This window comes from Salvia splendens, chromosome 14 (assembly GCF_004379255.2).
Source record: "Salvia splendens isolate huo1 chromosome 14, SspV2, whole genome shotgun sequence".
NCBI classification, from domain to species: Eukaryota; Viridiplantae; Streptophyta; class Magnoliopsida; order Lamiales; family Lamiaceae; genus Salvia; species Salvia splendens.
In genome coordinates, this window is record NC_056045.1 from 5,067,810 (window position 1) to 5,082,225 (window position 14,416).

A 14,416-nucleotide genomic window follows, 5' to 3' on the forward strand; every position below is an offset into this window, starting at 1 on the left:
AGGGGTGTAGGATAAATTTTTTGTAATTTCGTAATTTAATACTCCTCTTACATTTCGAAACTTTATCAAATTAATAATAATTTAATCAAATTTGTGATTTAAATAGCTACATAAAAAATGGAACATGTGCCAAATCCAAGCAATCGTAGAAGGTTGCTTTGTAAAACAGATTGTATTGGTTGGAAAATTGTGAGCCTCAGAATATTATTCTGGTCACAATTCAACAAATCACCAGTTTTTGTGTCTTCTTTTTTTCGACGTTGGCCAAACACATTCCGTCGTGAATTTGGACACCCTTTTCTCCAAAGTGCATCAACCGTTTCCGTGGAAGCCTTGTCTCGCTTAATTTGTTGAATATTCAAGTCAGCAAGAAGCAATTCCAATCTGAATCCTCTATATATATCCAGGTCAATCAAATTGAATCTCTTCTTATAGTCTTTTTCTATAATTATAACATCGAAATTCAAAAAAAAAAAAACAGAGTGTTTGTGCTTCTTGTTGTTGTTTGGCTTTTGCAACAGATGGCGGGAGCAGTGTGTGTAGTTGGCGGCTCATCGTCGTTGGTGGAGTGTGCGTCCTGCAATTTGAGCGGCGGAGATTTGATCCCGCTGAGGCATTCCTCGATTGGGAGAAAGCATATACCTCCTCGTTTGGATTTGAGCACTTCATTTCTCGATTCTTCTCCAAACAGGGCTTTCTTTTCCCCTCCAACTAATTTGAAGAAGAAACGCAGGAAAAAGATGAGTGTTGTTGGAGTCGGTGGATTAGGTGGCCAGTATGAAGAAAGCTATGAGGATGTGAAAAGAGTATGTTTCATTTCAGTTAATACACTTAATTGTGAGTGAAATTCATGTTTTGATTGACCAAATTGTGAGTTTGATTGCAGCAAATTGTGGACTACTTCACTTACAAAGCAGTGAGGACTGTGTTGAACCAGCTTTATGAGATGAACCCTCCCCAATATCGTTGGTTTTATAAGTAAGAGGAGTTATACATACAATACTTGTGAAATGAAATGGAAATTATTGAGTTTGGAATGTGTTTGTGTGGCAGTTATTTGGCATCGAATGAGCGTGGCTACGGAAAGACCTTCATTCGCGAACTTGTCAAGGTAGGGAAGGGTTGTTTATAGAGAGGCATAGCATCAACAATTAATGCTTGACTGAAGCATGGGTGGTTTTTGGACACAGGATAGGCTGGAGCTGGCTGAGAGAGTGATGGTGACTCGGCTTCACCTCTATGGAAGATGGATCAAGGTTAGTTAGTTGAGCAATTGCAAGCATGATTGTATGATCAATTTGTATAAGATGAAGTGAAGTGATGATTGAATGGTGTGGTGAATGTAGAAATGTGATCATGTGGAGATGTATGAGAGGATCTCGGATCAGAATCTGGAGTTGATGCGCGAACGTCTCATAGAGACCGTGATCTGGCCCTCTGACGACACTAACAACAACACCAACACCGGATGAGGAGATCACCATCACCCCTACCACTAGTCATATCTTTTTTCCTCTTTTTCTTATTACCAGATTAGCTCAACTCTTTTGTCTGTTAATTTGTTCATGGTAACAACTGTTATAATATTCTATACAGAATAATCATAGTGACAAGGTGTTTTAAATGAATGTGCACATAGTAGTCGTTTACAGTTATTTTCTACAACATTGATTGGAGATATATTTCCCAATAGTATTGCTTGATACTATTAAAACTCATAATAAAGTACTATTCTCTCCGTTCCATAGTAGTAGAGTCATTTTGTCATTTTAGTACGTTCCATAATAGATGAGTCATTTACTTTTTTTAATAAAAGTCAACACATTTCTTCCCAGTTACTTTTCTCTATCCCCTACTTTCTTCTCTCTATTTTTCCCTCCCTCATACTTATTTTTTTTTATTTAATACATTACACACTTTTTTAATTTCCGTGCCGAAAAGAAATACATCCACTACTATGGAACGGAGTATTAGTAAGAGTTAGTATCTTGCTTTGAGAAGATTAAAACTTTTTTGATGTTGAGGTGGCGGCCTTGATGGCCACAAGACCCCCTAAGGCTAAACATAAACATAACCTGTATATATGTACAATAACACATCTTCAAATCTTAGTTCCTAATACATGAAGAAACCATCGATTTGATTATCCACATCTCTAAAACAAAAGAGAATCATCTCCTAAGAAATTCCCAAGGCCCTGTTGCTGTCCCTATTCTGCACCAAACACACACACACACACACACACAAAAACACAATACTTAGATTTGGTATTTCAAGAATGTTGACAATAATACTATGAGCATCTTATGTTATATTCAATCAATTCAAGCTATCACTCAAAGTAAACGGCCGCTCTGTATGTCGGAAAACTCACCTCCAAAATCCAGCTAATGCTCTTAAACCCATGTAGACAGTAAGGGCAACCCATATCCCTATAAATCCACAGGTGGATGAAAGAACCAGCAACGCGACGATGCTAAAAATAGCCACTATAACCTGCACGCATAACCATTACACAAGAGTTTGAGACCGGCTCGTTGGATTATTCATCGTTGTATCTCTCATAAAGAGATAGAAACATACCATTGAGTAGGCTGAATATGCAAAATCAGATGCTCCAAAGTTGACACCATCAAAAACAAAGGCCAATGAGTTGATCGGCTGAGTCGCTGCCACAAACTGCAATGGCCAAGAATTCATGAATCTTATACAGTGGACAATGCCGGATTAGACAAAGTTTTTAAGCTGATTAAACTACCGGGATGCCAACACCAATAAGGCGGATGACATCAGCGTCTTTGGTGAAGATTCGTGCTCCAAAATGCAATCCGAACCCGAGCATGACAGCTAAGCAGAATCCCAGAGCTAAACTCAACTGCAGTGAAATGCTCGATCGTATCAGACAGGTTTACATCAGGAAAATAAGTCATCATAGCCTTTTCTTTGTATTTTGAAGTCACCTGCAGCACCCGGGACGCTGTGGCAGATGCCCTACTGTAGTCTTTTCTTGCAAAAGCACTTGCAAGTATGGCCTAAAGAGAGAAACCATTCTTAATTAATTCATACAAAATGACACGTTTTCCTTCATGAAAAGGGATAAAGAGTGATGTGGATCACCTGTCCAGCCACGGCCAAACCATCAGCCAAAAGAGAGCTAGCTAGCCAAACTTGCAAGCAAACCTGAAATGCAGCCATTTCTGTCGATCCAAGCCTGGCCACCATTGATGCAGCTAGCGTCACACAGAATGTTACGGCTATGACCCTTACAAGCAATTGGAATCCTACAGTCCATATTGAAGTTATCATTTGTGGTAACATGGAAATTAGTTAAGAAAGGTTTCTTCATTTGTCATGTAGATTCTCACCATTTTTCATAAAACGGCCTAATTGAAGATATTCAAGACTAGGAGATAAGAGCTCTACTTCCCTTTGCAATCTCCAGAAGAGTATTAGAGCAATCAAATACCTAAAAACAGCAGCTGCTTTTGTGACATGACGAGCGTATGTAAAATTGCCATAACAAAGGCTATATGTGATAGTGCTCGACTTACTGAGAGATAACATGTGCCGTGGCTGCACCCTTGACTCCCATCTTCAGAGCAAATATGAATATCGGGTCCAAAATGATGTTTGCTAAATCTCCGGACACTAAATGAGGAACAAGAGCAATGAGCAACATAGGGCGTGTTTTTGGTCGTGACTTGATATATGCTTGAGATAACGTTGGTTTGTATGTATACCTGTTACATAGAGTGGAGTTTTTGTGTCTTTGAGACCACGAAACACTCCTTGCATAGCTAAGGACAAGAGAACTGCAGGAGCACCGAGTGATCTGAGCTTCAAGTACTGTTCAGCAGGTTGTGACATCTCTGAGCCCTACGAGAGCAAGAGTCCATGACATCATAATACTAAGATATAATATACAACTATACAAGTAAAGATGGAAAACAATTACATATTTCACTCCCATGAAACTTAGTAATGGTCTGGCTGCAGTGATGAGAAACACAGCTTGGAGTAGGCCAAGGATGCCACCGATGATTAATGCTGAAGGGGCCGATGCAATCTGCTTCTTCCCCTGTTCAAACTCACCAATCTCAAAACTCTTCGCAGAGTCCAAACGATGCACTTTCTCATCCAAGCCTAGCACCAATCAAAGGCAGATGAGATTTGACAAAATTCAAAACCATATTGGATTGGTATTAGTAATAATAAAAACTAGCATTACCCTTTTGTGGTATCAACATCTTATCCTCACTGTCTTGGCTAGATAAGTCGTCCTCTTTGAAATCTAGGTGCGCCCCTTTCACTGAATCTTCCTCGGCAACAAAAGATGTTGTCACACTGACAAGTGGGAATATCGCAATTCTTGATATCTGATTGAACAAAGCAATCGAAACTCCCACCGCAGCAAGCTCAACTGCACCTGTTTAGATCAAACACTCACTATATTAATAGTTGTTCATTCAGATACATGTTTGCTCAAAACTTGTGTGTATAACTAAATGAAAGGGTGACGATGAAGATGATACCAATTTGGCCGATAAATGCAGTATCGATGAGAGATGCAATAGGATCAGCTGTCAAAGCCATTGCTGCAGGAAGAGCAATGGTAGCTATCTCTACACCTAGCTCATCAAGTTTAAGGGCTGACCTGCTCACAAACATCGGATTTATCAATCGAAACTCGAGTTTTGTACACTTGAAAATGAATTCATGGAAATTATATTGAGCATCTTTATAAGTACACAACATAACAAGAGAAAAACAAGAATTAATTTCAAACATCTGTATCTAATAACTCAAAGAATTCCATCCACATACCTGACATCCTTGAACAATATGAACCTTGGATTCTCCCAACAAGTAAAGTCTTTCTCCGCCGTAACCGTAATGAGTAAAGTAATTCTATTCTCTCAAGCCATCCCCTTTTTGCAGACAGCTGATGATCGCAAAAGCAGAAACAAAACAAAAACACGCAACTAAGAACGATCGCAAAATAGTTTCTTGAATAAGTTTGAGGACAAAAATGGTGGCAATTCATAAACGGCACGCCAAAAAAAACTAAGCAAGCATGGTAATGGTGTGCAAGTGTATGGTGAAAAAATTGAGACTATAGACTTAAATTGTGAACAAGGCAAGTAAATGCAATTAAATTGTGAAACAGGAAAAGGTTGCAGCTGGAATCTGGAGCCCCAATAGCGTGGGGCCCAAAGAATACCTCCAGAAATGAGAAAGGTTGAACAACAGAAACTGTCAAACCCTAGAAGACACAAATCAAGGAAAGAAATAAATCTATTTTAAGAGAATATCAATTAGTGATTATACCTAGAATAGATTGATATGTTTTCAAATATACTTGTATTTCTCTCCTATAAAAAGAGATCATTGTATACAATGTAGAACACACAGAAATACAGAAATAAAGAGAATCATAAACTTTATTCTCTGCAATTCACCATGCCTAGCCTTTTATCCCTTATCCATCTCGGTTACCATCTTCAAGATGGTATCAGAGTAGGTTATTAAGGTGAAGACTCAGAGAGAGTTCATCACCGTCCCAAGGCTACCTTTCCCGACCGTCTATCCTTAACCCTGTGAGCAGACAAAATGTCAGAAACCACCGAGAGTTCAAACACAGATCCACATAACACAAACACTTCAAACCAAACCAATTTTCCACCAGATTTCGCGGCACAATTTGCCGAATTCCTGAAATTTAAGGAATTTTCGTCAGGGCAAAGCCCGAAAAAACCCCTCAACCCAGCCAGAATCGCTGGGGGAAGTAACCATCAAAACAAAGCTCAACGGGAACAACTATCCCCTATGGGCCAACCTGATGAAGAGGGCTATTGGCGGTAAAGGGCTGACCTCTCACATAATAGGAGTTTCAGACCCCGAACCACCGATAACCGACCCAAATTACCCGAGGTGGCAGCAGAGAGATCACTGCACCTTCAATTGGATTATCAACAACATCGAATCCGACCTTGTAAACGAAGTTTCTCAATACGCGACCGCCAATGACCTTTTGGAGGGCCTGGCAATCACGTATGGCAACAGGAGAGATCCGTTTCAGGTGTACGACCTACACAGACAATGTATGACGATCAAACAAGGAGGAATGACCTTGGAAGCATTGTGGAAAAATTACAGGATCTATGGATATCCATAGACGCCCGAGATCCAAGCACGATTGACCATCCTCCGTCAATCGAGAAAGACAATCAAAGGACCCAAAGGATGAGGGTGTATCAGTTTCTTACCGCACTCGATGAACGGTATGAATCAGTCAAGAAGGAGATCATCAACAAAGAGCCATTACCGACTCCTCGAGAGGCATACGCGATGGTGAGGCGCAATGCCGACAATGTGCGAATATTGAAACCTACCGAACAACCAGGCTCCGGAATTGGAGCAGGACTGATCGTATTCGACCGCAACAGGGCCAGTCAGCCTCCACCGCCACCACCGGCGCCGTCCCGGTATCCAGCCAATCACCGCAAATGCGACGAAGATAAAAGCAAATTGTTTTGTAGCCATTGCGGAGGAAAGAGGCATACAAAAGATACCTGCTTTCTCATTCATGGGTATCCCGAATGGTGGGATGAAATGAAGAAATCCCGGCTTCAGAGGGCGGCGAATCGTGGCGGACCGAGGGCATCAGCAGCAGCGGCGGTCGGAAACCAAGCCGCCTACGCCGAGCACGCGGCGGGTGGCTTTGGTACTCCAACAACCACCGGAAATCATGGCGGACGTGGGGAGGAGAAGGCCGTGGCCACTGTCACGGCGGAGAGAGTGCAGATTGGAGGAGAAGCAAAAGCGGCGGACCCGTCTAGGGCTTGGAATGAAGGTAAAGGGGGGGTTCTCTCATTTGAACCCTCCAAGTTCTGCCAAATCACGTTTTTTCCCCATCCCCATAGACCTATTGTTTCCAGCCCCAAAACTCCTCACATATTGCACCCCGTACCCCACTTCGAAAATAACTCCTCTAAACTCCCCAAAATTCCTCATAAACACATTCCAGCCCCTAAACCTTGTGAAAATCTTGTGATACATCCCACAATAAAATGCCAAAATTCCTTTGAAGCCTTGGCCATGTCATCTACCTCAGAAATAGGAGAAGGATTTTTGATTGTGGTGCAACTGACACAATGTCTTTTGATATGTCTGATTTTGAAAGTATTTCCAAGTCAAATAAAATCCATGTTCAAACTGCGAGTGGAGATCTGGCACCTGTTCAGGGGGCGGGAACCATCACTATCTCCCAAACCCTTCGACTCTCGAATTGCTTATTTGTTCCGTCCCTATCTCACAAATTATTGTCAGTTAGTCATGCGACTAAAGAATTGAACTGCAAGTTACTAATGCAGCCTCGTTTCTGTTTACTACAGGATACCCAAACGGGGACGATAATTGGGCGTGTCACTGAACGACACGGACTGTACTATGTGGATGAGGTGGCCCATCAGAGTACTGCGTTGCTGTCTCACGAACTGACCGATAAGCAGGCTTGGCTTTGGCATCGCCGGTTAGGGCACCCATCTATAGGATATTTCCGTCTGCTTTTTCCTAAGTTGAATTCTTCTTTTGCCTTTAATTGTGAAACATGTTTTTTGGCCAAAAGCCATAGACATTCGTTTAAGATAAATAATACTAGAGTGAAAACTCCATTTTCATTAATTCATTCGGATGTGTGGGGTCCTGCACCTGTTACTGGGGGATCGGGCTTTCGCTATTTTTTGTTGTTTGTTGATGATTATACACGCATGACTTGGGTTTATTTCTTAAAAATAAAATCTGAAGTTTTTGACAAGTTCACCCAATTCTATACCTTCGTCCAAACTCAATACAAACACAATATCCAAATCCTTCGATCCGATAATGGGGGGGTTTGTCAATTCTAAAATGCAGTCTTTCTTCATTGAAAAGGATTAGTCCACCAAACCACTTGTCCACATACTCCTGAACAGAATGGGGTAACAGAAAGGAAAAATCGATATATTCTAGAAGTCACACGAGCCTTCCTAATCGAATCCTGAATCCCAAAATCTTTTTGCCCAGAAGCCGTAGCCACTGCTGTCTACCTTCTAAACCGTCTCCCTACCAAAATCCTGGACTTCAAAACACCTTTGGACATCCTATCTGCCCAAGCCACTATCACATCATCTCTTCGTCTAGAACCTAGGATATTTGGGTGCTCCGTCTTTGTCCATATTCCTAAACACGAGCGGTCTAATTTTTCCCCTTGTGCTGTTAAATGTGTTTTCCTAGGGTATGACCGGAATCAAAAGGGCTACAGATGCTATGATCCTAAAACAAGAACCATGTATACCACCATGAACTGCGACTTTGTTGAGGGAGAATACTTCTATAGCCAACCTAGCGGTCAGGGGGAGAGTCGACTAGAAATTCCAGAAAATGACTCACTAGGCTGGCTACCGACACCAATACCCGAACCTACACCTACACCCGTACCCGAACCTACAGCTACACCAATACCCGAGCCTACACCAAACCAGGAAGAGAATCACAACAGTCAAGGGAGGGAAACTTGACGAGTCCAAGTCAACCTGTTCTAAACGTCGGTCCACCAAAGACAGTTAGCGGTAACGCCGGGCCGTCTAGTTCCAATGTGCAGGACGAGGAGTTCGGCGACACCTCGCTATCTACCCCGATCAGGGATCCTGAGGTAAATAGTCATAACTCTGGAAATATTACCCCTGTGGACGAAACTAATAGTGACAAGGAGAATGAGGAAATTGAGGAACAAGCAGACATGGGTTATGACTTACCGCTAAGGAGTACGAGAGGCGTTCCTCCTCGGCGATACTCTCCAGACTGGAAAGGACGAAAGTCCCAATATTCTGTAACTAATCTTGTGCAGGGACATCTCACAGAAATGGCTAGAGCTTTTGAAGCTGCCCTCTATGAGGATGAGATTCCTCAATCCTTTGAGGAGGCGATGAAACACAAACATTGGAGGGAGGCAATGAAGGAAGAGATAGATGCCTTAATAAAGAATGGAACATGGGAGAAGTGTACTCTACCAAAGGGAAAGAAGCCAGTAGGATGTCGATGGGTCTTCACAATCAAAAGACGAGCAGATGGTTCAATCGAGAGGTATAAAGCACGACTGGTGGCTAAGGGATACACTCAGGTCTATGGAGTGGATTATGCAGAGACGTTCTCTCCGGTAGCCAAGCAAAATACAGTTAGAACACTGTTGTCTATAGCTGCATCCAGAGATTGGCCTTTACATCAGCTGGATGTCACTAACGCCTTTTTACATGGAGAGTTGGAAGAAAATAAGGAAGTCTACATGGAAGCCCCTCAAGGTTTTCTTGGAGAATTCGGAGACGGACAGGCGTGCAGATTGAGGAAAACCTTGTATGGGCTAAAACAGTCTCCCCGGATATGGTTTGGGAGATTCTGCCAGGTAATGTTCAAGCATGAGTATGAACAAAGCCACTCTGACCACACAGTGTTCATTAAGAAGAAGGACGACAAGGTGACATGTCTGATCATCTATGTGGACGACATGATTATCACATGAGACGATGAAGAGGAAATCAAGAATCTAAAGGAGAATCTATCTAAGGAGTTTGAGATGAAAGAGTTGGGGGCACTGAAATATTTCCTTGGAATCGAAGTCTTGAGATCGAAGAAGGGAATCTTCCTGAGACAGAAGAAGTACGTACTGGATTTACTAGCAGAGACTAGTTTACTAGATTGCAAGCCCTCAGATATTCCTATGGTACCCAACCATGGATTGAAGATAGAAGAAGGAGCAAAGCTAGCAGACCGGGAGAAGTATCAACGATTGGTGGGAAAGTTGATCTATCTCTCACATACTCGACCAGATATTACCTATGTAGTTGGTATAGTCAGTCAGTTTATGCACAAACCGCAAGAAGACCATATGGAGGCTGCCTTGAAGATTGTAAGATATCTGAAGGGGACTGTAGGATACGAAGTACTCCTAGAAAAAGGAGGAGATCTGGAGGTTCATGGATACACTGACGCTGATTGGGCAAGCAATCCAGTTGACAGGAAATCTACGGGAGGATACTTCCCGTTCGTAGGGGAAAACCTGGTCACTTGGAGAAGCAAGAAACAAAAGGTTGTTGTCTTATCTAGTGCGGAAGCAGAGTTCCGAGGAATCAAGAGTGGTTTAACGGAGATTATGTGGTTGCGGAGGTTACTTACGGAGATAGGATTTCCTCCAACACAGAAGAGTCAGTTATTTTGCGACAACTAGGCGGCGATCAGTATTTCAGAAAATCCAGTGCAACATGACAGGACTAAACATGTGGAAGTAGATCGATATTTCATTAAGGAGAACCTAGAAAAAGGAGTCATAGAATTTCCATTTGTGAGGTCAGAGGATCAGCTGGCAGACATCTTAACCAAAACTGTGAATTCTAAAGTGTTCAAAGAAGTTCTTGGCAAGTTGAGCATCGGAGATGCCGCGGCTCAACTTGAGGGGGAGTGTCAAACCCTAGAAGACACAATTCAAGCAAAGAATCAAGGAAAGAAATAAATCTATTTTAGGAGAATACCAATTAGTGATTATACCTAGAATAGATTGATATGTTTCCAAATATACTTGTATTTCTCTCTTATAAAAAGAAATCATTGTATACAATGTAAAACACACAGAAATACAGAAATAAGAGAATCATAAACTTTGTTCTCTGCAATTCACCATGTCTAGCCTTTTATCCCTTATCCTTCTCGGTTACCATCTTCAACAGAAACCACACATGAAATTTCAAAGTTGATGTTACATTCGGACAAGTAGAGTGGCTTACTAACTTTGGCTAATAAAGCATTTAGCTGCCAAGATTTGGATTCCTGCATTTGTGGAAGTGCACAGCATTACATGCTTATATTTCCATGATAAATTTTACTCATAATTCATACTGCTGCAGTGGATTGAAATTTGAAACAAATAATGTAGTACTAATAGTTTGGTAGTGAGAATTTGGACGACGCAAATAATTTTTATTTTTATTTTTTGCTTTTTAAATATGATGGGATGTTAGAAAAATTGCATTCCGTATGAATTTATTGTATGTAAATTTGTGTACAACGACACTCAGTTATACGTTTAAATGGTACGTACATAATTAATATCCTTAAATTTTAAATCGAATCAGCCTAATTTTATTTAACTCAGTTTTATTATTGATCATAGTATTATTTTCTTACTAAATTATCCCTATTATCGAAAATTTGATTTAAACGAATTAGATTAAATTCAATGGAAAGGTTAATCATCAAAATCTACATATATCTAATTTGAAAAGCTTGATACTATTATTCTCAACTGTGCGAATTAAGATAGGAAGACATCTATTCCAGCATTTTTTTTGAAAAGAACAATACTGTTCATGCATTTTTGTGTTCAACAACATGCAATTATGTGTTCAACCACATGTATTTTTTATGTTGAACATTCTTGCATTATTAAACTCCGTTAAAATAGAAAGTGGTCGTTTACAGATTATTCTAAATATTTTAATTTAGTTTATGTATTTTTGTGTTAAACATTAAGCACAAAAGTAGGTTTATTTGGTCCTTACCATTAATAATCTGTTTAAAATAAAACATAAAAATATGAGAAGTCTCGATCATGGAATAAACAAGACCATGTCTTTTTATTAGAATCTATACTAAAGATCAGAGAAAATATTCACTAGTTCTTCCATACTAAAGTGGCACTATGGATTGGTGTATCTAACTAATAATTTTTTGACAAATGGAAACTTACATCCAATTAGACCACTATTATTTAGTGTAAATTGCTTAATAGGTATTTATGTATGGAAAATTATTTATCTGTAATTGAACTCTTATATTTAATGAGTATATATGTATACTTATTTTGTGGTACCTATCTTCATATAACTACAAGTGTCAATTTAAATGTATGAATTAATAAGTTGATAATTTTTTATTAAATTTAAAATCAACTAATTTTCTAACTGATCCGTTTAAAAGAATATAAAATGAATTACCTTTGATTTTAATTTTCTTATTTTAAAAATTACTTGATTATTGACATGCTACCAAGAAAGATAAATAATTAATATGCTAATAAATATTAAATTATGATCATGCATTTTATTTGTGTATATTTTTAACTTTAATATATATTTATATACATAACCAAATAAGAAAAAAAAATTATACCCATAAAATTTCAAATAATTATAACAAAGTGTTATTGTAACTAATTTTTTTGTTGACGCCAAGAGATGACGAGTACACATAAAAATAATATTGTTATATTACGTGTATATATTATGCATACATATTATATGGGAGGTGAAAAACATATGGTAATTTCCATATCTTAATATTACCAATAAGCAATTTTACATAAATAGTGGTGGTCTAATTGGATGCAATTTTACATAAATAGTGGTGCCACTGGGTATGGAAGGACTAGTGAATATTTTCTATCTCGCATAGGTAAACTATTTAGTTGTGGTCTTGTGGAGTGTTTATAGTAATTTATTTCATTAAACTCATTAATACAAAGTTTAAAACTAAAAACTGAAACCAATTTTGTATGAATATACTATATAATTTACAAATATTCACCAAATGTGCTCGACAACATAGAGTTTTTTTTTTTTAAAATGTGTATTTATTATATTTGCACAATTTTTGTGATGTGAGTGTTAAATATTGCTAACTTCTTGTATATGTGTGTGTTATTCTTATTTGTTCTATCATATTCTATACACATGGAAGCAATGTAATGGTTGAACGTCACACTACTTTCCAAACCTGCCAAATAGTAGTGTTTTAATTTTAATAAAGTCAATTATTGAAAAGTTAAATGGGCCATTAAATTGTATAGTCTCGGCACAACTGGAACCATATGAATGAATAAAATTCTTCTTTATGCTAAAAATGAAGTCCCAATTGTTCACGTAGTTCACTTTTATAGAGTATTTATTTATTATTTATTAATTGTGTACTATTTCTATTTTTTTTTTCAAATAATTATATTTTATTTTGATTATTTTATAATTAACTATTTTACATTTGTTAAATAAAATAAAACAACAATACTATGATTAGCTGATTGCGTTGTTATCGTAAACCATAAAAAAATAGATATCTTTGTGTTCGGAAAAAGGGTACTACTTTTTTTATGGACAAATAAATAGAAATCTACTCTTTTATCCCACTTAACATGGCTCAAAACTTATTAGAAAAGGCTAAAATCCAAAAATACCTTAATAAATGGGCTTGCTTTTTGATAATAAATGGGGTTTATAGCCACGAAAATTGCATTTTCTTAAATACTGCTAGTACTTATAAAAAAGTGATATAGTCAATAGTAGAGCTGGCAAATCGTGCGGATTGGGTCGTTATCGGGTCAACCTGATAATGACCCAACTCAATAAGGCCTAACTTGAACCCGACCTGTTAAGGAAACTGTAAATCCGAACACGAACCCGACCTGCTACCTTCAAATCCGAACACGACCCGCACCTGACACGAACCCGTTATCGACACGATATAATATGGGTTGACACGACACAATAACAACCCGAACCTGATATTACACGATTAAAACCTAATATTACATGATTAAACCTTAATTTTTAAATCCAAGCCCCTTGGCCTAGCGGTAAAGGGTGCTGGATACCGCGTCCATCCTGGAGGTCTCGAGTTCGAATCCTGGGTGGCGTAATTTGTCTTTCCTCCTTGTTATAGGAGTTGATTTGTAATTTCCTCCTTCGTATATATGATATAAATATATGAAGTTAATTTTAAAAAAAAAAAAAAAACCTTAATTTTTAACCTAATTTACACAATTAAAATTCGTTTTATACTATTTAAACCTAATTTATAAGAAATTAAAAAATTAAAGTAATATATATTTTTAAATAATAATAAAAATAATAATAATATTTCTTAATGGGTTACCCATATCCGACCCCGCATCCGACCCGAACCCAACTCGAAACTATCGGGTTCTTAATGGGTCAACCCGATAAGGACACGGATCCAATAAGACTTGACCCCAACCCAATAATTTCGTGCGGATTCGTGTCTGATTATCGTGTCGTGTCGAAAATTGTCAGCCCTAGTCAATAGGGAGAGAAATTTGAGCCATGGAGATGGCAAAAAAGTGACAGTCTATACTATAGGGAGTGAAATTTTATTAAATGGAGTACTACTATTGAAAAGACTGAAGCCTATCCAAGCAAAATATTGTTACATCCACAACAATTAATCTTTAGTCATTCAAAAATTACAGATTAAAATTACAACATTAAAATAACACTACCATGATTTAATCCAATTAGGATTAACCAATATCTTCGATTAAAGTTTATTGATCCCAAATAAAATGTCAATTACAGTATATAGTAGTATTAGATTTTTT

The 14,416-nt window shown here is 38.4% G+C and overlaps 2 protein-coding genes across 3 annotated transcripts; one reads left to right on the forward strand and one right to left on the reverse strand.

Annotated features, from left to right (window-relative positions):
* The first annotated feature begins 177 nt into the window (after window positions 1-177).
* LOC121765956 (chaperonin-like RbcX protein 2, chloroplastic) lies at window positions 178-1,624 on the forward strand. Of its 2 annotated transcripts, XM_042162252.1 has the most exons (6): window positions 178-407; window positions 522-806; window positions 887-978; window positions 1,054-1,111; window positions 1,191-1,256; window positions 1,347-1,624. In XM_042162252.1, exons 2-6 carry the CDS (start codon window positions 522-524, stop codon window positions 1,470-1,472), a joined length of 627 nt encoding a protein of 208 aa, XP_042018186.1. In that variant the 5' UTR covers window positions 178-407; the 3' UTR covers window positions 1,473-1,624. The 2 variants fall into 2 exon arrangements, with proteins under 2 accessions (XP_042018186.1, XP_042018187.1); XM_042162253.1 differs by lacking the exon at window positions 178-407 and having other exon boundaries at window positions 414-806.
* A 368-nt stretch (window positions 1,625-1,992) lies between these two features.
* On the reverse strand, window positions 1,993-5,125 carry LOC121765955 (protein DETOXIFICATION 42-like). The gene is made up of 13 exons (XM_042162251.1): window positions 4,825-5,125; window positions 4,533-4,654; window positions 4,229-4,426; window positions 3,956-4,143; window positions 3,741-3,876; window positions 3,552-3,648; window positions 3,366-3,466; window positions 3,118-3,281; window positions 2,961-3,032; window positions 2,759-2,875; window positions 2,584-2,679; window positions 2,375-2,496; window positions 1,993-2,214 (listed from the first exon to the last, which is right to left on the reverse strand). Exons 2-13 carry the CDS (start codon window positions 4,591-4,593, stop codon window positions 2,172-2,174), a joined length of 1,395 nt encoding a protein of 464 aa, XP_042018185.1. The 5' UTR covers window positions 4,594-4,654; window positions 4,825-5,125; the 3' UTR covers window positions 1,993-2,171.
* Between the last annotated feature and the right edge of the window lie 9,291 nt (window positions 5,126-14,416).